At 40.3% G+C, this 23,896-nt stretch overlaps 1 protein-coding gene across 1 annotated transcript in view; it reads left to right on the top strand.

Moving 5' to 3' along the window:
• Positions 1-6,588: 6,588 nt before the first annotated feature.
• Positions 6,589-23,896, top strand: part of nfatc3b (nuclear factor of activated T cells 3b) — a 29,534-nt gene continuing 12,226 nt past the window's right edge. Inside the window, exons 1-5 of the mRNA XM_062998685.1 lie at positions 6,589-6,676; positions 15,673-16,843; positions 18,907-19,069; positions 21,706-21,905; positions 22,164-22,336. Coding sequence (XP_062854755.1) covers positions 6,589-6,676; positions 15,673-16,843; positions 18,907-19,069; positions 21,706-21,905; positions 22,164-22,336 — 1,795 coding nt within the window. The remainder of the gene's footprint in view (positions 6,677-15,672; positions 16,844-18,906; positions 19,070-21,705; positions 21,906-22,163; positions 22,337-23,896) is intronic.

The following is a 23,896-nucleotide window of genomic DNA, read 5'->3' as shown; positions in this document are numbered from 1 at the left end:
TGCTGTTGGCTGGATATATTTTTGGTTGGTGGACTATTCTCAGTCCAGCAGGGACAGTGAGGTGAGTAAAAACTCCAGCAGCGCTGCTGTGTCTGATCCACTCATCCCAGCACAACACACACTAACACACCCCCACCATGTCATTGTCACTGCAGTGCTGACAATGATCCACCACCCAAATAATACCTGCTCTGTAGTGGTACTGGGAGAGTCCTGACCATTGAAGAACAGCATGAAAGGGGGCTAACAAAGCATGCAGAGAAACAGATGGACTACTGTCAGTAATTGTAGAACTACAAAGTGCTTCTATATGGTAAGTGGAGCTGATAAAATGGACAATGTGAGTAGAAACAAGGAGGTGGTTTTAATGTTATGGCTGATCGGTGTGTGTATATAACTATTATGTGTCCTAATGCTGAATAGATGGGGCATAGTCATCCTAGAGGAGATATAGACCAAACCACTAAAACGCTTCATTTATGTGTTTCCACTCTGTATGCTAATTGTATTAAATTTTTTAATAAAATTTTATTAAATAATTTTATTTATTTTTGTGGCAGTTATGATATTAATGGATGTTCTTGTACTGACCAAAAGGGGGCAAGCTATAGTAACTTTTAATTACTCAGAAATTATAGGCTATGTTTGAAAGGACACATTGCTCAGTGCCAATATTGTCCTTAAAAAGTATGCACCACTCAATCATCATTTGGTATACCACACATCATTTGACTGACCGGTAATTAATTTTAATGCTAAACAAACTAATACCCCATGATAAATTTATGTCTGTAATGTAATTCTCTTGTTTCCCCAACTGGATGCAGCAGATTTTATATACACAGTATTTAATTTAATGCTTTACGTCACAGTCTCCATAATGCTGGTATTATTATAATAATAAAGAAAGAGTAAGTGGTGTTTTTTGATTTAATGGGATTTGTTAAGATGCAAATCACTAGATAAACACTGTACACCCAGCTTCATACAACTTATTTGCCTAAAAAGCGTTTTAATGCATTTCAAGGCTTCACGGCATAATCAGTGGAATTTATTTTTAAATAAAGTTTCTGGGGACGCATGATTTTTGGTTGATGATGCTTGGAAACTAGTGCCAGCCAGGCTTACCTGAAGCCAAATTCTACTACCTGGTTGTTACTTCCCACTAGGTTTCCACCTTTTATTTTAATGTGAGTAATTTGCATGTTGTGATGCGGTATGCTATTACCCTGCTTTTATAATGTAGAGCTGAGTCAGAGTAGCACGTCATCAATGTATATTTGTTTTAATAAAAATGTTTAGTTTGCATATACCACACTGGTTTTGTGTTTAATATGTGTTACAAACATTATACACCATTCCAAACACAGCTGATGCATGCTGTTAAACATGGCCTAAAGCATTTAAGGTGTTATACAGTGTATCACAAAAGTGAGTACACCCCTCACATTTCTGCAGATATTTAAGTATATCTTTTCATGGGACAACACTGACAAAATGACACTTTGACACAATGAAAAGTAGTCTGTGTGCAGCTTATATAACAGTGTAAATTTATTCTTCCCTCAAAATAACTCAATATACAGCCATTAATGTCTAAACCACCGGCAACAAAAGTGAGTACACCCCTAAGAGACTACACCCCTAAATGTCCAAATTGAGCACTGCTTGTCATTTTCCCTCCAAAATGTCATGTGACTCGCTAGTGTTACTAGGTCTCGGGTGTGCATAGGGAGCAGGTGTGTTCAATTTAGTAGTACAGCTCTCACACTCTCTCATACTGGTCACTGAAAGTTCCAACATGGCACCTCATGGCAAAGAACTCTCTGAGGATCTTAAAAGACGAATTGTTGCGCTACATGAAGATGGCCAAGGCTACAAGACGATTGCCAACACCCTGAAACTGAGCTGCAGCACAGTGGCCAAGATCATCCAGCGTTTTAAAAGAGCAGGGTCCACTCAGAACAGACCTCGTGTTGGTCGTCCAAAGAAGCTGAGTGCACGTGCTCAGCGTCACATCCAACTGCTGTCTTTGAAAGATAGGCGCAGGAGTGCTGTCAGCATTGCTGCAGAGATTGAAAAGGTGGGGGGTCAGCCTGTCAGTGCTCAGACCATACGCCGCACACTACATCAAATTGGTCTGCATGGCTGTCACCCCAGAAGGAAGCCTCTTCTGAAGTCTCTACACAAGAAAGCCCGCAAACAGTTTGCTGAAGACATGTCAACAAAGGACATGGATTACTGGAACCATGTCCTATGGTCTGATGAGACCAAGATTAATTTGTTTGGTTCAGATGGTCTCAAGCATGTGTGGCGGCAATCAGGTGAGGAGTACAAAGATAAGTGTGTCATGCCTACAGTCAAGCATGGTGGTGGGAATGCCATGGTCTGGGGCTGCATGAGTGCAGCAGGTGTTGGGGAGTTACATTTCATTGAGGGACACATGAACTCCAATGTGTACTGTGAAATACTGAAGCAGAGCATGATCCCCTCCCTCCGGAAACTGGGTCGCAGGGCAGTGTTCCAGCATGATAATGACCCCAAACACACCTCTAAGACGACCACTGCTTTATTGAAGAGGCTGAGGGTAAAGGTGATGGACTGGCCAAGCATGTCTCCAGACCTAAACCCAATAGAACATCTTTGGGGCATCCTCAAGCGGAAGGTGGAGGAGCGCAAAGTCTCGAATATCCGCCAGCTCCGTGATGTCGTCATGGAGGAGTGGAAAAGCATTCCAGTGGCAACCTGTGAAGCTCTGGTAAACTCCATGCCCAGGAGAGTTAAGGCAGTTCTGGGAAATAATGGTGGCCACACAAAATATTGACACTTCAGGAACTTTCACTAAGGGGTGTACTCACTTTTGTTGCCGGTGGTTTAGACATTAATGGCTGTATATTGAGTTATTTTGAGGGAAGAATAAATTTACACTGTTATATAAGCTGCACACAGACTACTTTTCATTGTGTCAAAGTGTCATTTTGTCAGTGTTGTCCCATGAAAAGATATACTTAAATATCTGCAGAAATGTGAGGGGTGTACTCACTTTTGTGATACACTGTATGTATATTTAAAAATGTAAGAATTAAAAGCTTTTGTTGCATGGAATGATTGCTAGCTATTGTTGCATGGAATGATTTATTAAAACACATTTTAATTACACCTATACACTTGCTTATGTGGCCATTCATGTGGCAGCAGCAAAATACATAAAATCATACAGACACTGGTCAAAAGTGTCAGTTACTGGGCCAAAAAAAGAGGGAATGTGATCTGGGTGACTTTGACCATGGCATGTTTGTTGATGCCATACAGATTGGTTTAACATTTAAGTTTTAACCACAACCGTCTTTTGGGTCTACATAGAATTGTGAAAAAACAAACATCCAGTGAGTGTCAGTTCTGAAGGTGGAAGACCTTGATGAGAGAAGTTAGAGGAGAATAGCCAGACTGGTCCAAAGTGACAGTAAAGCTACACTTTATGGACAAAAGTACTGGGACATCCCTTCTAATTTCTAACTTCATGTGTTTCAGCCATAACAATTGCTAATTGGTGTACTAAATCAAATATAAAATTATATGCTTCTGACTTTGCAGCAACAGTTTAGGGAAAACCCTTTCCTGTTCCAGCATTACTGTGCCCATGTGGACAAAGCAAGGTCTATAAAGACATAAAGAAAAGCTTGGTTTAAAGAAACTCTAATAGCATGCACAGAGCACATACAAATGCTCTTCTGACTAAATAGGCACAAATTCCCACAGACATACCTTAAAGTATTGTGAGAAGGCTTCTTGAGCAGCACAGTGGCTCGGTGGGTGGCACCGTTGCCTCACAGCAAGAAGGTCCTGGGTTCGATCCCCAGGTGAGGCGGTCCGGGTTGTTTCTGTGTGGAGTTTGCATGTTCTCCCCGTGTCTGCGTGGGTTTCCTCCGGGAGTTTCGGAGACATGCAAGTGAGGTGAATTGGAAATACAGAATTGACCAGGACTGTGTTCAATATTACCTTGTGAACTAAAGAACCTTGTGTAATGAGTAACTACCGTTCCTGTCATGAATGTAACCAAAGTGTAAAACATGACGTTCAAATCCTAATAAACAAACAAGAAGCCTTCTCAGAGGATTGGCTGTTGTTACTGCTAAAAAGATCACTTAGATGTTACTTTATTTTAATTCCATTTGTTTTTATAATGGGAGTTCATACAAGCTCATGGTCAGGTGTGCAAATACTTTTAGCCATATTGTGTATGTGACACAAATATCCACTCAAGAAGTGCAGTAAGCAGATAAGCATCTCAGAAATCATCCCTAAGACCATACAGACATATTGCTTTTTGCTCCTGCTAGACAAAAACATGAATTTATGCAAAATTCTGACCCTATTTTAATCAGACCAGGCATTGTTTTTCTAACTTTTACCTGTTCAAAGTCAGCAAGCCTTAGTATTAGATGCCTGTTTTGTCTTGATGAGTGAAGCCTGGTGTGGCCTTCTGCTGTTTTAGCTTCAAGATTGCACTTGTGATATCTGAGATGTTTTTTCTGTCACTAGTGGTTGCAAACAGTGGTTAATTAAGTTGCCGTAGCCTTCCTGTCTGCTTGAATCAGCATTTGATTCTTCTCACCAACAAGTTGATTGTGTTTTGTTTTTGGCACCATTCTGTTACTTTTGTAACAGAATGGTGCCAAAGTGCCAAATGGTGTTTTTTTTTTTTTTTTTAGATTAAATAGGGTGCATACTTCCACAGTTTTAGAATTACCCCACACCAGATAGATTTGGTCCCTGTCAATGTTCAGGTCATGGCCACGGCTTTGCCTTATAACCTTATAGCTGAAAACCATTTGCCATTGTTTCTTACGTTTTAAAACTGCCAAACACGTGATTGCAAGAACTAACATTGTTTCTTTGTGGTGTCTGAATACTTTTTAATGAATTTGGTTGGTAAACATATGCTTATAAATACCTACGTCTTGTTCATTTTTAAAATCCAAGAGTAAGAGTATATAGTGAGGCGGCATGGTGGCTCAGTGGGTAGCACTCTCGCCTCACAGCAAGAAGGTCCATCCTGGGTTCGATCCCCAGGTGGGATGGTCTGGGTCCTTTCTGTGTGGAGTTTGCATGTTCTCTCTGCTGCGTGGGTTTCCTCCCACAGTCCAAAAACATGCAAGTGAGGTGAATTGGAGATACAAAATTGTCCTTGACTGTGTACACTGATTAATCTTAAGTAATGAGTAACTACAGTTTCTGTCATGGATGTAACCAAAGTGTGCAAAAACATGACGTTAAAATTCTAATAAATAAGTGATTATGACCAAAACAAGGTTGAGAACTTGTTTCCTCACAATGTACACCGATAAGCCATAACATTAAAACCACCTCTATCACTGACTGTAGTCCATCTGTTTCTCTGCATGCTTTGTCAGCCCCCTTTCATGCTGTTCTTCAATGGTCAGGACTCTCCCATGACCACTACAGAGTAGGTATTATTTGGGTGGTGGATCATTCTCAGCACTGCAGTGACACTGACATGTTAGTGTGTTAGTGTGTGTTGTGCTGGTATGAGTGGATCAGACACAGCAATGCTGATGGAGTTTTTAAACACCTCACTGTCACTGCTGGACTGAGAATAGTCCACCAATCAAAAATACATCCAGCCAGCAGTGCCCAGTAGGCAGCGTCCTGTGACCGCTGATGAAGGTCTAGAAGATGACCTCAAACAGCAGCAATAGATAATAATAATAGAAGCGATCGTCTCTGACTTTACATCTACAAGGTGGACCAACTAGGTAGGAGTGTCTAATAGAGTGGACAGTGAGTGGACACGGTATTTAAAAGCTCCAGCAGCGCTGCTGTGTCTGATCCACTCATACCAGCACAACACACACTGCAGTGCTGAGAATGATCCACCACCTAAATAATACCTGCTCTGTGGTGGTCCTGACCATTGAAGAACAGGGTGAAAGCAGGCTAAAAAAGTATCCAGACAAACAGATGGACTACAGTCAGTAATTGGAGGACTACAAAGTGCTTCTATATGGTAAGTGGAGCTAATAAAATGTACAGTGTGTGTAGAAACAAGGAGGTGGTTTTAATGTTATGGTTGATCAGTGAGTGTAAGTACACGTTCCTGCAGCAGTGTTGTAAGCTGGTGGCTAATTTATTCAGTGTGTACAGTATATGCACCATGTTTTGTTTCTTGTCTGTCAAACAGGTTGACGTCACGTGGTGTAGCTTAGCGCCCTCCCTTGCGTAGTGGAGAAGTTTTTAATAACATTGTAGCTCTGCCTTACAGAAACGGACGTGTTTTAGAAACACCCTTGGACTTCTGCATGGAAATCCGAACAGCCGATAACTACATTACATTTCTAGCTGAAGCGAAAAAGCAAATGTTATATATAGTGAATTGCAGTTAGCGCGTACTTTGAGCGAGTGTTCCGGGTTTGCGAGCTGGCACCGTGTAAACCACACTTTAGAAAGTTGGCATCGACCGGGTTTAACACGTATTAGTAATAACGCAGTGGTGATCTGATAGAGCAAATAGAGCTATAGCGGTTTCTTCTTTTATAAACAGTTTGTATAAAGCGAATCTCAAATGCAATGACTGCAGCCAAGTACAGCAGCGAGGAGCTCGACTTCAGACTGACTTTCGGGGAGGACACACAGCCTACGGCCTTAGGCCACACTGGTGAGTCAATTTCTGCTCACATCATGTACTGTAATAACATATATCAATATCAACAATATCTCTGTACAACATGCGGGACGTGCAGCGGTTTCACCCCCTCTGCCAGCTGCGCGTCTCTGACAGAGGAAGTCGTGCTGTAAGTTTCAGTCTGAATCATGAAAGCTGCTTTTCTGCTACAGTTGTGTCAGCTTCCTCTTTTTAAAATAGCTTTCAACCCCTTTCTGTACTATGTATAGTTTTGGTTTTAAAGTTTGCCAGTGGAAATGCCATCATACTACTCAACAAGGGTTTTCTGACCTACTAAAGGACATACTTCATCACTTCAGTGGTTAAATACATATTAGACTAGTTACTGTATGCTAAAATGATACTGTACAGACATGAACTAAGCAAAATAGCATTTAGAATGAAAAAAAAAATCAAAAAAATATTTATCATATGATTAATGTGTACCGGTCAATACTGAAGTATCCTTTCTATTGCAAACAAGTTGAAAATATCTCGAGAAAACATTAAAACAGAAGTAATTTTACCACAATCTTTACTGCACACAAATAAAATTATACTGTACAGACATGAACTAAGCAAAATAGCATTTAGAATGAAAAAAAATTACAAAAAAATATTTATCATATGATTAATGTGTACCGGTCAATACTGAAGTATCCTTTCTATTGCAAACAAGTTGAAAATATCTCGAGAAAACATTAAAACAGAAGTAATTTTACCACAATCTTTACTGCACACTAATAAAATGATACTGTACAGACATGAACTAAGCAAAATAGCATTTAGAATGAAAAAAAATCAAAAAAATATTTATCATATGATGAATGTGTACCGGTCAATACTAAAGTATCCTTTCTATTGCAAACAAGTTGGAAATATCTCGAAAAAACGTTAAAACAGAAGTAATTTTACCACAATCTTTACTGCACACAAATAAAAACTCTTATACTAAACTGCTAGACTCTAGTTGTAGGGCTTAAACAAAATTTGCAGCTTTAGTTCACTTTGTAACCACATCAGTTAATTAGTCAAAATAAATGTATTTCTCAAAAAATATATCTATATATTTTTTGCAGTATAACAGGTTTTATTTCACTAAATGTTGCTATTGTTGACATAAATAACATTACAAAACAAACAAACAAACTAAAAAATTCCATATGAGTATACAGTGTGGGCCAAAAATCTGAGACCCAATTAAAAATGTGTCTATTTTAGGGATGCAAATTTTGTTAATCCACAACTGAAAGTCATTTTCGATGGTTAACCGTTAACCAAAATGCTCATAGCATCTCACTGAAATGTCTTCAAGTTTTATTTATTTATTTAAAAAAAAGGGATTTCGAATACACCGTTTTAAATCTCAGCACTGCCATCCGGCTGGGCTGGGCGGCTGTATGAACAACGTTTGGTTGTTGTTCATACAGGGCTAGGGAGTTGGATAGGGACCTCAAAACTGATGCGATTACGACCTCTGCTGGCTGGTTAATGGCGTCTGCACATAGTAGAGGAATAATGCTGATCAGGGTGTGGCTCTCCGTGCACAAAGCTGATTCGCATATGAACTCTGCTGGTGCAGGTGAAAAAATGCAGTCGCTACTGCTCACGTATCGGAGGGGACGTGTGTCAGTTCGCGCTCCTCAATCAGGGGCGGGGGTCAGCACCAGTAGAGAGGAAGCAGAACGCAATTGGGTAATAATTGGACGCGCTAAAAATCAGGAGAAAAAGGAAGAAAATGCAAAAATATAAAAAAAATAAAAACGCGTAACGTGGTTGTAATGTAGAACAGTAAGATGAACATAAACATCACATGCAAAACTATTTTGAATGTAGATTTTAAACAATAGCAAACATTAATTACGAGCACTAAATAAATTTTCTAAGCAAAAAATGAATATGCACTTCATATATTTAGGGTCTTCCTGACAGCTTGTGTAGTTATTGTAAAATGATAAGCTGAGTTCTACCTCTATATTGGAGCATAATGCAAATTATCCACATCATTGTTGTTAAAATAATGCTACAGATCCGCATGTGCAGAGTTTAACTTACAGTATGATTCTATATTGACTAGGAACTAGGGTCATAGATTAACCGATAACGGAAGTCATTGTTTGATTTAGGCTGTTGGTTAAATATGTCTTTTTAATTAATTTCCAACCGCTGACGGTTGATTCAAATTGAGAGTGCAGCTACAATCTGTACAAACAGAGTGCTTATGTGAAACACGCCCCAATTTACCCCCAAGTGCACATTTGCCAACACCAGATACAAGCTGAATTTGGAGCTTATCTGAACCTCATTCATATACCTTAAATGATGAGCAACAAAACTATTATACTGTAGATTACAATCACAAACAGTGAAGCTGTTTTTGTGCAAGTGTGGATTCTGACTTAATGTTAAAATATGCATCTAGGGATCTGTGTGTATGTTTTATCTATTTATTTATTTTACAAAAATGTGGATATTTGGCATCACTTGTTTCAGCATAAAGACAGAACTCTGATTATAACCTTATTATAACTATACTTATGTTGTCAGAAGGAGCTTTAATATATCAACCGCATTTCTAGCATGATTAGTCAGCACTTGTAATGAACTGTTCGTTACAGACTCAGTTTAAAATCTACATTCTGACAGCTGAACTGGTTCTACTTACAATGTTTATTTCTATATTACTGCCATGTGTTATTAAGTTACGCTGTTTTTTAATAAACGCATGAAGACTTGTTGAAATGAAACACAGTGATGTTTTATATTTTAATGTGACTAATTTAATACAATGTTTTTATTACAGTTTGATTAACAGGTAGAGTAAAATTCAGAATAGTATTTGGTATGGCTATATTTAAAGTAGGTGAACAATTGGTGTAAATAACTTTAACAAGCCTCTGATGATCCCCTGGCATCTGAACCCGTGCTTCAATAGAAAGTGTAAAACTCAAGGAATTTTAACCTATTGTTTAAATGAATTGACATGGTAAATTTCAATAATGTGCATACTTACATTTACTAACACTTAACACTAAGAATCGAAAATGAATGCAATGATTTGTAATAAAAACATTTACAGAATAACAGTTTACATAATGCTACAGTCTTAAGGGGCAGCACGGTGGCTCAGTGGGTACCACTGTCGCCTCAGAGCAAGAAGGTCCTGGGTTTGTTTGCCTTGTGAAGCGGTCCGGGTCCTTTCTGTGTGGTTTGCATGTTCTCCCCGTGTCTCCATGGGTTTCCTCCAAAAGCTCCGGTTTCCTCCCACAGTTAAAAGACATCAGTGTTAACTGTCCATGACTGTGTTTGACATTAAACTTGAACTGATGAATCTTGTGTAACCAGTAATTACCTGTCCTGTCATTAATTTGAGTTAGAATAGGGTTTGAGAGGTGACACATCTGTAAACAGGGTACATACATTGTGTCAGACAGACAGCAAAAGGTTCAAGAATCATACAGGTGCTTTTCAAATATTGATCATGGTCACACTTTTTCCTAAAACCGACCCAGCCATGTTTAATACAGACATTGCACAAAGCAGTGTCTCACACTGTAATAAACAAGCTTTGTCTTGAGAGTGATTATTTCAGAAATAGACTTACTATTCAATTTAGCTTTTTTAGTCATTTTGATGCACTGTTATATTTTTTTGCATCCTTAAGCATGGATAACAGCACAGCATTATGTTCCTATGTACCATTATTCAATGATTTATTTTATGCTACTGCAAAGTCAACAGTTCATACAATATAAAGAATAAATGTTTAACTGCATTGCAAGACACAACTTTAACATTACTAACATGTTATGTGGTGTTTTTGTAATGAACATTGTTTAAAAGTGATTTCCTTGCTGTGTCCCAAACCACATCCTATGTGCTACATACACCGATCAGCCATAACATTAAAACCACCTCCTTGTTTCTACACACATTGTCCATTTTATCGCCTTCACCTACCATATAGAAGCACTTTGTAGTTCTACAACTACTGACTGTAGTCCATCTGTTTCTCTGCATGCTTTGTTAGCCCCCTTTCATGCTGTTCTTCAATGGTCAGGACTCTCCCAGGACCACCACAGAGCAGGTATTATTTGGGTGGTGGGTCATTCTCAGCACTGCAGTGACACTGACATGGTGGTGGTGTGTTAGTGTGTGTTGTGCTGGTATTAGTGGATCAGACACAGCTGGAGTTTTTACTCACCTCACTGTCCCTGCTGGACTGAGAATAGTCTACCAACCAAAAATATCTAGCCAGCAGCGCCCTGTGGGCAGCATCTTGTGACCACTGATGAAGGTCTAGAAGATGACCAACTCAAACAGCAGCAATAGATGAGCGATCGTCTCTGACTTTACATCTACAAGGTGGACCAACTAGGTAGGAGTGTCTAATAGAGTGGACAGTGAGTGGACAGGGTATTTAAAAACTCCAGCAGCGCTGCTGTGTCTGATCCACTCATACCAGCACAACACACACTAACACACCACCACCATGTCAGTGTCACTGCAGTGCTGAGAATGATCTCCCACCTAAATAATACCTGCTCTGTGGTGGTCCTGACCATTGAAGAACAGGGTGAAAGCAGGCTAAAAAAGTATGTAGAGAAACAGATGGACTACAGTCAGTAAGTACAAAGAACTACAAAGTGCTCCTATATGGTAAGTGGAGCATAAAATGGACAGTGAGTGTAGAAACAAGGCGGTGGTCATAATGTTATGACTGATCGGTGTATAACATTAAACATGTGTAGTACAGTAATCCTAGATTTAGTGTTGTAGATTAAGTTATGTCGAATGCCACTTGTATAATTCAAACAAAGTTTGTTTCCTTTCTAGTGAATCTTTGTTCACGCCCAGCGTTAAGCCACTATCGCTTGACAGATTTGTAACAGTCTGGCCCCATGAGACTAAGCTAAGGTTGAGCTCTTTAAGCAGGCCTGGGTGCTGGGTAAAAAAGTTTCCAGTTTCCTGTATTTGCAGATAATGGCTCTCAATGTGTGAAGTAAAGCCCTAGAGCCTCGAAATGGCTTTTAACCCACCCAGCATTATATATTTAAAAACAGTTGTGCATGATTAACCCTTTTCCTTACTGTACATAAGCTACCTTTGTGTAATATCATGTATTAAAATCATTAAGTGTGACATACAGTGTATCACAAAAGTGAGTACACCCCTCACATTTCTGCAAATATTTCATTATATCTTTTCATGGGACAACACTATAGACATGAAACTTGGATATAACTTAGAGTAGTCAGTGTACAGCTTGTATAGCAGTGTAGATTTACTGTCTTCTGAAAATAACTCAACACACAGCCATTAATGTCTAAATAGCTGGCAACATAAGTGAGTACACCCCACAGTGAACATGTCCAAATTGTGCCCAAATGTGTCGTTGTCCCTCCCTGGTGTCATGTGTCAAGGTCCCAGGTGTAAATGGGGAGCAGGGCTGTTAAATTTGGTGTTTTGGGTACAATTCTCTCATACTGGCCACTGGATATTCAACATGGCACCTCATGGCAAAGAACTCTCTGAGGATGTGAGAAATAGAATTGTTGCTCTCCACAAAGATGGCCTGGGCTATAAGAAGATTGCTAACACCCTGAAACTGAGCTACAGCATGGTGGCCAAGGTCATACAGCGGTTTTCCAGGACAGGTTCCACTCGGAACAGGCTTCGCCAGGGTCGACCAAAGAAGTTGAGTCCACGTGTTCGGCGTCATATCCAGAGGTTGGCTTTAAAAAATAGACACATGAGTGCTGCCAGCATTGCTGCAGAGGTTGAAGACGTGGGAGGTCAGCCTGTCAGTGCTCATACCATACGCCGCACACTGCATCAACTCGGTCTGCATGGTCGTCATCCCAGAAGGAAGCTGACGCACAAGAAAGCCCGCAAACAGTTTGCTGAAGACAAGCAGTCCAAGAACATGGATTACTGGAATGCCCTGTGGTCTGACGAGACCAAGATAAACTTGTTTGGCTCAGATGGTGTCCAGCATGTGTGGCGGCGCCCTGGTGAGAAGTACCAAGACAACTGTATCTTGCCTACAGTCAAGCATGGTGGTGGTAGCATCATGGTCTTGGGCTGCATGAGTGTTGCTGGCACTGGGGAGCTGCAGTTCATTGAGGGAAACATGAATTCCAACATGTACTGTGACATTCCGAAACAGAGCATGATCCCCTCCCTTCGAAAACTGGGCCTCATGGCAGTTTTCCAACAGGATAACGACCCCAAACACAACCTCCAAGATGACAACTGCCTTGCTGAGGAAGCTGAAGGTAAAGGTGATGGACTAAACCCAATTGAGCACCTGTGGCGCATCCGCAAGTGGAAGGTGGAGGAGTTCAAGGTGTCTAACATCCACCAGCTCCGTGATGTCATCATGGAGGAGTGGAAGAGGATTCCAGTAGCAACCTGTGCAGCTCTGGTGAATTCCATGCCCAGGAGGGTTAAGGCAGTGCTGGATAATAATGGTGGTCACACAAAATATTGACACTTTGGGCACAATTTGGACATGTTCACTGTGGGGTGTACTCACTTATGTTGCCAGCCATTTAGACATTAATGGCTGTGTGTTGAGTTATTTTCAGAAGACAGTAAATCTACACTGCTATACAAGTTGTACACTGACTACTCTAAGTTATATCCAAGTTTTATTTCTATAGTGTTGTCCCATGAAAAGATATAATAAAATATTTGCAGAAATGTGAGGGGTGTACTCACTTTTGTGATACACTGTATGTACAATGTCATATTGTAATTCTGCCTTTCATTTCCCCTAACAGACTATTGTCTACTTATTTTGTTTTAGTTAAGGCCCTACCTAACTAAAATGAGCAGTTTTCCGATTGTAAAGTTTGTGTTAAGCGATTTAATGTTTTTCATTCGTGTAGCATTTAAGGGCGGCACGATGGCTTAGTTGGTAGCATTGTCGCCTCACAGCAAGAAGGTCCTGTGTTCGATCCCCAGGTGGGGCGGTCTGGGTCCTTTCTGTGCAGAGTTTGCATGTTCTCTGCGTGGGTTTCCTCCGGGTACTCCGGTTTCCTCCCACTGTCCAAAAACATGCCACCAGGCTAATTGGAAACACTGAATTGTCCTATAGATACCTAGATGCACATAGATGCACAAACCAGTGCATGGTAGTGCCGGTCTCAAGCCCGGATAAAATAGGGAGGGTTGTGTCAGGAAGGGCATCTGGCGTAAAAATTGTGCCAAATCAATGTGGATCATGATCCACCCCGCAACCGAACGGGACAAAGGCCGAGGAAGAAGAAGAAGAAGATTCGTGTAGCATTTAAGTGCCTTACGTTTACTGGTTAACTTGTAGTCCTAGTGTAACCGAGTGTCTTTAGAGTTTGCTGAGTTTATAAAGAAAGAAATAAACTGTACAGAGACAAACTATCGGGAGCAGAATACTTTACTGGCTTGTTCTTTTGGGGCACAGACTACAGAGAGATGATCATGTGTGCAGAGAAGCACACTTTTCCTTTGATTATGGAATCCCCAAAGGGACTAAATGCACTCAATACATAAACACATACATTAAACATGCACACTACACCACAGAAACGTCTGTTACACTAGCAATCCTACACCAATTCAGTTAGCAATCAGTTAGTCCAAGATGTCTAAGTCTAAAGCAGCTAAAACACTATTCAGGTAACTGAGTGTGGAAAACTCCCAACCAATTCTGTGGACGCTTGGGTGTCAAAACACGGGCAAATGTTTTCGTATTTGAGACAGAGCTGCCGTGAAATGTGGCACATGTGATTTTTGAAAAATGGGGTCTGTGAAATTAAGCACATTTTCCTGTGAATTTAGTAGGGCCCTAGTTATAGTGTTTGTAGTATTTGTAGTCCGTAGCCTCTAAAAATAGGGGTATTTTTTCCATTTCATTTTCATGTGGGTCCGACTTCCCCGGAATCACTGGGTGCAATGCAGTAACACACCTCATCCACTAATCTCCCCCAGACCAGACATAGCCAGTCATGTATGTAAGGAGATGCACGATTGGCCGATAGCACTGCTGGGGATTTGCACCCTGGATTCCAGCAGTAGTGAGCTTGCATAATTTGTCACTACGTCACCCAAACACCATATGGCATATTTTTATTATTACATTTTGACCACTCTGACCAGTGAAGTCTGATGACTTTCCTGCCCTTGCAAACTTACAGAAATGTGAATATGACCCTGGCCCTCCACAACTGCACTAGATCTTATCAATTCGTTCTGAAGTTGGTCTGTTTTCTCACTTAGCATCCTGTGTTTGGTGTGTGTGTGTGTATGTGTGTGAATGGGGTTATTTATAGTAAACTCTGGTTGTACTGTTGACAGCACTTAGTTTGCTCTCTTGTGTGAATTGGCCTAATTAGAGATACTCTTTGACAGTGCTGTTACCCACATGTATATTATAATTTGTCTGTAACAGAAGAATTTGCCATAAAAACCATGTCATGTTTTATTAGATTTTCAAACTACAAAATTAATCAGTATTGTCGTTAGATACAGATTTAGGTTTGTCATTTTTAAACTGAGATGAGTTACGTAACTGACCACATTGTTTGAACCGTCTTCTAACAAAATCTGAAATGGAAACAGTTTTGACTGATGCACTGAAATATTTTCGGAAGTTGGACAGCTGATCAGAGGGGTTCTTAAGTGTCTTCACTTTTCTATTTTGTTTTTATGTTACAGACTGTTGTTATCTGGGCTTAAGTAAAAGTTATTATAAAAATCAGGTCTATTTGTCAAGCAATCGTCAAGAATAGTTATTTTCTTTGCTTTATGATACTGTGGGTCATATATTCATATGGATGATCTATACAGTGTCCATAAACTTAGTGTTAGTAATTTAAATTACTTCATTGAATCAAGGTGAAAAATACATTGTCAAACCTGATCTAATGCAAATTTACTTGGTAACAACCCAGGATGTCCTTATTTACTGATACACTTTTGACATGACACGTTTTTCCTTGTTGTTGTAGATGTCAGAGTGGACAATGGTGGGTCCTGCTACTTCTACAGTGCACTTCAGGAACAGTCTCTTTACCAGCAGCATCCAGAGCTGCAGTATGACCCTGTCACCCAGCCATCCCAAACCCCTTTAACTGGCAGCTATGCTGCTCCATGCTCCAATGCTGTGGATTCTCCAAGCCGTGTGTTTGATTGCCCCAGTATCCAGATCACCTCCATCCCAGCCACTTGCCAACAGGAACTCGTTGCCCAGCAACAAGGGGTTGAGTCGGAGCATGACGGAGCTTCTGGTCCACTAGTATCTCGTGACCAGCTGTACTTGCCTCTGGATGGGTCCTACAGGGACACCTCGGGGCTTTGTCCAAGCCCCTGCAGCAGCTTGTCATCTCGCAGCTGGCTCTCAGATGCCTCCTCATGTGAGTCTTTCTCCCATATTTACGATGACGTGGAGGCAGAGCTGAATGAAGCAACAGCACAGTGCCAGTTTGCTTCACCACAGTTATCACCGTTGGGCTCCCCCCTGCCCTCTCCTCTTGCTTCCCCTCAGGCGTCTCCGCAAGTGTCTCCTTTGGTGTCGCCATTTGGTTCACCAAGCTGCACATTCACTGAAGATTCTTGGTTTCGTTACCAGCAACAGCAGCAGCGCCACTACTTTCATTCACTGTCTCCTCATCATTCACCCTATCAGTCACCTCGAGCCAGTGTTACCGAGGACACCTGGCTCAGTGCCCGGCCACACTCGTCCTCGAGGCCATCCTCTCGACCCACTTCGCCGTATGGAAAACGCCCATATTCTGATGGCATGCCAGGCTCATCCTCACCTCATTTCTCTCCCTCACCGAGTCCGTCTCACTCTCCACGAGGCAGTGTCACCGATGATAGCTGGCTGGGAAGCCCCGCTGCGATGGCTCCCCCCTTTCAAGCTTTCGCAGCTGACATTGACATCCCATCTAAAACCAGGAGGACCTACCAGGCCAATCACCTTCAGGATCGTACAACCCTGCTGCCAGGACATGTCGATCCAGGGCTGGAGGAGATAGGTCCTGCAACTGCATCACTGGATTCTACTGCAGAAGTGTCACTGCCAACAATGAAAAAAGAAGATATAGTGGAACATTTCTTGTCTGTTCCTACACCCTTCCCATGGGGAAAACCCAAGCAAACACACACTCCTTTGTTCAGGTACATGAATGTTCTTGCATAGAAGTCTTTGTATGTTACGTAATTTGTTAATGTGAGGATAAAAATGGCACCACAGTTTGTTTGAACCGAACAGTTCATTACGTTTATTAATTAATGGTGAAATATTTCAATATTTTAAGCAGAAGTTGGGGCAGTAGGTGAACTGCAAAAAAAAAAGCTGTGATTTGTCTTATAGGTATTTATTTAAAAGTAGTTCAGCGAAAACCTATTTATCGTTTGATCAACGTCAGTTTTTTTCTTTTGGCTGCTTCTGTTCAGAAGTTCCCACAGCAGATCATTCTCATCCAAATACCTGATTTGTCACAGTTCGTTGATGCAGGACGCCCTTCCTGATGCAACACTCCCAATTGCAAGCCCCTCCGCCTAAAACATAGCACATTCATGGCTGTGTAGACACCTGACCTGCTGATAGCAATGCTAAGATTTAAACCCTGGGTCTCAGTGATAGTGGGCTAGCGTATTTTACCGCTACACCACTTGAGTGTCTTAACTTCCTTAGATTGTCAACTATAATGATTTTTTAAAATATACTCTAAAAAAGGCACAGGGCCAACAAACTGGAAACCTTGTGGAGGCCCAGGCCAAATTAATATTATTCTATAAAAAGATGGAGACAAAAAATCTCCACAGTGATGTAAAAAAATGCAAGTTATTCTAGTCATTTGAGTGCAGTTGGTACTGCCAAGGGGGGCACAACCAATTATAAGATTTAGAGGGAGCACTTACTTTTCACATTGGTAATATAGGTTTTGAATACTTCTTTATGTGTTTACCTTTGTTGTATTTATCTTACGTTAAAATTAGTTGGAAGCCGCTCAGGTGGCGCAGCGGTAAAAACACACGCTGGAACCAGAGCTGGGATCTCGAATACATCGTATACACATGAACAATGATTGGCCTGTTGTTCAGATATGGGCGGGACTAATCACGACCTCTGCTGGCTGATTAATGGCGCATGCACAGAGATGAGAAAAGAGTGCTCCCAGGGTGTGTCTCTCCGTACACAGTGCTGAGCTGCGCTGCACTCGTCAAAGTGTAGGTGATAAGGCATGCTGCCCACGTGTCGGAGGGGGCGTGGGTTAGCTTTGTTCTCCTCAATCAGAGCAGGGATCGGCATTGGTGGAGAGGAAGCATGACGCAGTCGGGCAATTGGACTCGCTAAAAAGGGAGGAAAAGGAGAGAAAATGCACAAATAAAAAAAATACATACAAAAAAAATTGTTGGAAGATGTAAAACATTTAAATTTGACCAAATAGCAAAAACAAATGAAAATTGTTCTTGTGGAATAAGAGACATTTTAAAGTACAGTGTTTACTGCTATGCTGTGTTGACTAGATTTTAGTTCATTGTAATGCGCTGTTTGGTCTTATGGTATAAAATAAAAGTATGCAAGCATCTGCCTGCTGATCAAATTGTCTGACACGATTTGGCTTAAAAATACTAAACAGCTAACACCTCTTTGTAATTTTCATGTAAACTTTGCATCTGACAAGGTGAAACAGTTGTGTGAGAGAATATATTGTTGAGTGACTTTGTGATTTTCTGAATTACAGTACTTTTTGTATTTGGCTAAATGCAGCACAGTTGCTTAGATTTTGAGCTAAACAGCACTTTTTTGGGGGAAGGAGGTGATTTTGCCTCAAACATATTTCTTTGCCTTTGTGCGCCCTTTATATCACACAATGTTGGATTTTCATGTACCTCCATATGCTATGCTACCTGATCATCAGGCAACAGTTCATATCTCCAAACTCCATACATTCGCTGGTCGCTGGTTTAGGCAATGCTGCCATCGGCTTGCCCCTTTTGATCTGGATATAATTATTCTTTAAATGTCATGAATGTAAATGTGGTGGGTGATTTTTGGGGTGGAATCAGATAAGAAGAAGGTTGTCATGAATATATGTATATATCTATATATACAGTATATAAATCATATGTTTAGTCCTTATTTATTGAAATGTTGTCTAGCATTAGTGAATCAGTTTTGGTTGAACAGCTAAATCTTCATCATCATCTTAATATGTTTCTGTGTTTCTCAGGTCCACTTCATTACCCAGCCTGGACAGTTTTCTGCCCAGTCAGCATGGGCAGTATGAGCTAAAGTTGGAAATTCAACCCAAATCTCACCACAGGGCCCACTATGAGACAGAAGGCAGTCGCGGGGCAATTAAGTCAGCTTGTGGAAGACACCCTATCGTAAAGGTATGGGGAGCCGCATTAGCTGGTTGAGTATACCCATTTAGCCTTGAAGGTTAAACTGTGTACAACTTTATAGTGACTATTTTCTCCAAGAAATATTTTGGTCTTATTGTGGGTTGAAGTACAGTACATTTTGGGAGTTTGATTGTTTGAGGTATTTTTTCTCTATGTTTCTTGGAGCTGTCATACAGGGAACCTTTTCAGTATTGTGAATTGCATGACATTTGTAGCCCAGCTCATTAATTTCATTTAAGTGGTCTAGAAAGTAATTCCCAAATAAACTTATGTCAGCACCCAGAGTTTGCAACACACTGCAACACTAGGCAAATCAATTAAAAATAGGGGGCATGTTTCCATGATAATAATACAGCAACTCGTAGCTCATATAGCAGCTCTTGCTTTGCCATGAGCAAAATAAGATTGGCATATACCAAAAAGCATGTTGTTCAAGGGCAACTTCCTCCATCAGACTACACATAAAGCACAATTCAATTTTTCAGAGGATTATCTTTATTATCTCTGATCAAACAAAAGGTCAGGCACTGTAGGTAAATCAGGTTTGAGTGTCATTTCAGCTATATACAGGTACACACTGGGATGAAACTATGTTTCTCTGAGACCAGGGTGCAACACAGAACACAAGTGCAAACAATACAATGTACACAGTGCAGATAAAAACAGTGAGATAAATACAAAGACCTACAGTAAATTCAAGGCACATTTTTGGATTTAAAACTAAAGGTACCAGACCAAAAGACAAGTGTAGTGTTGGCCAGTACACTGTACAGTACTGAGTAAATGTACAGTAAGGAAAAGAATGTGTGAGAATAGTGTGTGTCCGTCAGCCGAGTTGCTCAGTCTAGCAGTGAGGGACTGAATCGCTCAGAGGGCAGTAGAATATATATGCAAATACATGAAAATATCAGCATGATATTCATCTGGTTCTAATTCAGTGCTGCTGCTGCTGCCAGTTAAAGTTTACTAGCCAAACTGGTGCAAACAGGTGGTAATATTTGTGAAGTTGCACATTTCGTACAACCAGCCTATTTGTTTATCTGTAATATATAACCCCAAATCAGAAAAAGTTGGGACAGAATGGAAAATGCAAATAATAAAAAACACAGAGTTTTTTTACATTTACTTTGACTTTTGTTTGATTGCAGACGAGATGAACCTGAGATATTTCATGTTTTGTCTGGTCAACTTCATTTCATTTGTTAATAAACATCCATTCCTGCATTTCAGGCCTTCAACACATTCCAAAAAAAGTTGGGACAGTAAAGCATTTACCACTTTGTAATGTTGCCATTACTTTTCACCACACTTAAAAAATGTTTTGGCAAGTGATTTAGTGTTTCAGCTTTTATTTTGTCCCATTCTTCCTGCAAACACGTCTTAAGATGTGCAACAGCACGGGCTCTGCATGGTCCTTTTCGTCTTTGGTCCGGAGCACACGGCGTCCATTTTTTCCAAAAAAAAGACCTGGAATGCTGATTCATCTGACCATAATACACGTTTTCACTGTGTGATGGTCCATCCTAGATGCCATGGTCCATCCTAGATGCCATGGTCCATCCATGGTTAACATAAGGCTTCTTTTTGCACAGTAGAGTTTTAAGTGGTATTTGTGCATGTAACTCTGTATTGTAGTGCTTGACAAAGGTTTGCCAAAGTAATCCCTCACCCATGTGATTATATCAGCTATTGTTGAGAGGCGGTTCTTGATGCAGTGCCGTCTGAGGGATTGAAAATCACGAGCGTTTAGCTTAAGCTTGCCCACTTGGCCTTTACGCACTGATATTCCTCCTGATTCCTTGAATGGTTTAATGATATTATGCACTATTATGCACTCTCTTGTCTGAATGGGTCCAAAGGGGGTGCGGGTGCCTGGGGTCAACACCTTATGAATGCTCGTGGATTTAAAATGGGATGTTTGACTAACTCATGGTCAGATGTTTACATTCTTTTGGCTGTATAGTGTATCTGACAAATATGTTGTTATCAAAGTAATGCCACAATTAATTTCTTTACTTATTTTTTTCTGTAACTGTACATTAACATATGTTGCAATGTAAACTTGCAACCTGCAATGTTGTGTAGAGGTTCGTTTGTACTTCAGAAAATAACAAAATGTGTCATTTGGCCTGGTTGAATTCTAGACTTCCCCTTAGATCTAGCTTAATTTAGCCATTTTTAATAATTTTCCAAGAAGAGCTAATGCTGTATTTGTTGACCAGTTTGTTTACTTTGGTTACCTAAGCTCCAGTAGTGAGGCATGCCCTACCAGTAACAGATGAAGCCTTAGATAAGCTGAGCTTTTTAAAGACAATCATCTGTAACATTACCCCTCAGACAGAAGACCTGGCTATATTTGTATATGTGTAGTAATCTTATTTTGGTCTGACATATTTCTCTTAGTGCCATTTTAATAGGACTGTGTTTTTTATATTAGGTTTATAACACAATAGGATGAACTTACTTCTATTAATGAACTTTTTACAACTTATAATTTAGCGCAAAGTATAATAATTTTAGCAGTACCTGGTAAAAATAATAACATTTTAATGGAGTCTTTAATTCACCTGCAGCAGTTGAAAACCTCTTATTTTAACCATGTTTTTTTTCCTCTATGTTGACAGCTTGTGGGTTACAATGAGAAACCACTCAACCTACAGATGTTCATCGGGACGGCAGATGATCGTCACGTGAAACCTCATGCTTTTTATCAGGTTCACAGGATTACAGGCAAAACAGTGGCCACTCCGAGCCAGGAGATAGTGATCACCAGTACCAAAGTTCTAGAGATTCCTCTTCTCCCAGAAAACAACATGTCTGCCAGGTGCATGTCATAAACCATGAAGATTTACATTTAGGCTGCTTTACAAAGATCACAAGTAAAACTTTTGCTTTTGCAACTGCTTGTTGTAAATTAGTACCACAGCACAAATGGATACAAAATATGCCATATACTGTACACAAGATTTCCTAGGGTTTGCATGTTCTGTATAATACACAGAGGATTTGTTAGCACAGTATGACCTGGCCTTTTTTGGTGTTGATGATGAATTAATTGTATTTTTGTGTTCTATTTTTGAAGCATTGACTGTGCTGGGATCATGAAGCTTCGAAATTCTGACATCGAGTTGAGGAAGGGAGAGACTGACATTGGGCGGAAGAACACACGCGTACGAGCTGTGTTTCGTGTGCACATTCCACAGACCAACGGAAAAGTTTTGTCACTGCAAGTGGCCTCCATCCCTATTGAATGCTGTGAGTATAGTCTCATGTTAACATCAGCAAAATCTGAACATAATATAGAGGTAAAAGTTATTCTGTTAGCCTACATACACACTGTCAGCTTTACGATGCGACAAAAGTCATTTTTTCAATGAAGAAAATCTAATAAAGGGAGGAACAACTGTTGATAGCAGAAACTGGTCAATTATTACTGCAAAAACTGTTTATTGTTTGTGCAAATATAGAAGTAGAAGTAAAGCATGGTGGGACTTCAGTTTTTTCACACTGTTAGAAATAATCACTTTTTTGGTTGCTATCAGATACACCGATCAGGCATAACATTAAAACCACCTCCTTGTTTTTACACACACTGTTCATTTTATCAGATCCACTTACCATATAGAAGCACTTTGTAGTTCTACATTTACTGACTGTAGTCCATCTATTTCTATACAAACTTTAGCCTGCTTTCACCCTGTTCTTCAATGGTCAGGACCCCCACAGGACCACCACAGTGCAGGTATTCTTTAGGTGGGAGATCATTCTCAGCACTGCAGTGACACTGACATGGTGGTGGTGTGTTAGTGTGTGTTGTGCTGGTATGAGTGGATCAGACACAGCAGCGCTGCTGGAGTTTTTAAATACCCTGTCCACTCACTTTCCACTCTATTAGACACTCCTACCTAGCTGGTCCACCTTGTAGATGTAAAGTCAGAGACGATCGCTCATCTATTGCTGCTGTTTGAGTTGGTCATCTTCTAGACCTTTATCAGTGGTCACAGGACGCAGCTCACGGGGCGCTGTTGGCTGGATATTTTTGGTTGGTAGACTATTCTCAGTCCAGCAGTGACAGTGAGATGTTTAAAAACTCCATCAGCATTTCTGTGTCTGATCCACTCATACCGTCACAACACACACTAACACACCACCATCATGTAAGTGTCACTGCAGTGCTGAGGATGACCCACCACCCAAATAATACTTACTCTGTAGTGGTCCTGGGAGAGTCCTGACCATTGAAGAACAGCATGCTAACAAAGCATGCATAGACTACAGTCAGTAATTGTAGAACTACAAAGTGATTCTATATGGTAAGTGGAGCTGATAAAATGGACAGTGAGTGTAGAAACAAGGAGGTGGTTTTAATGTTATGACTGATCAGTGTATATTGTTAGACATATTGTCAGGGGTCGACAAATTTCCTGGTCGCTCAGGACAATCAGATTTTGTGTGGACTACCTGAGTTTTTTATTTTTAATTATTCAAACTTCAATTGGCTTGGTAGGCAGCTGTTATTATTTAATTAATTATCCAAAAACTAAAAAAAACCCAGACTCGCAGAATCTTAAACATTACTGTCATATTTTTTCATTGCTGTCCTATTCAGTTAGTTCTGGCATTTTTTGATTGACTTTTACCTGTACAGTGTGTAAATCGAATTACACTCCTTTAAATTCCACTGTAAATAAAGCGTATTGCTAAAGTTCTGATTACATCTGTTATAAAAACCCAAAAAGTCTATTTATGATCACATTATTTGTCACTTTGTTTCATTTTCATCAACTGGTTAGGTTTGGTCTGGTTTCACCAATT

This window comes from Trichomycterus rosablanca, chromosome 1 (genome assembly GCF_030014385.1).
Source record: "Trichomycterus rosablanca isolate fTriRos1 chromosome 1, fTriRos1.hap1, whole genome shotgun sequence".
Taxonomy (NCBI): Eukaryota; Metazoa; Chordata; class Actinopteri; order Siluriformes; family Trichomycteridae; genus Trichomycterus; species Trichomycterus rosablanca.
The sequence above is the reverse complement of the archived record's forward strand: the minus strand, read 5'-3'. Positions and strand labels throughout refer to the sequence as shown.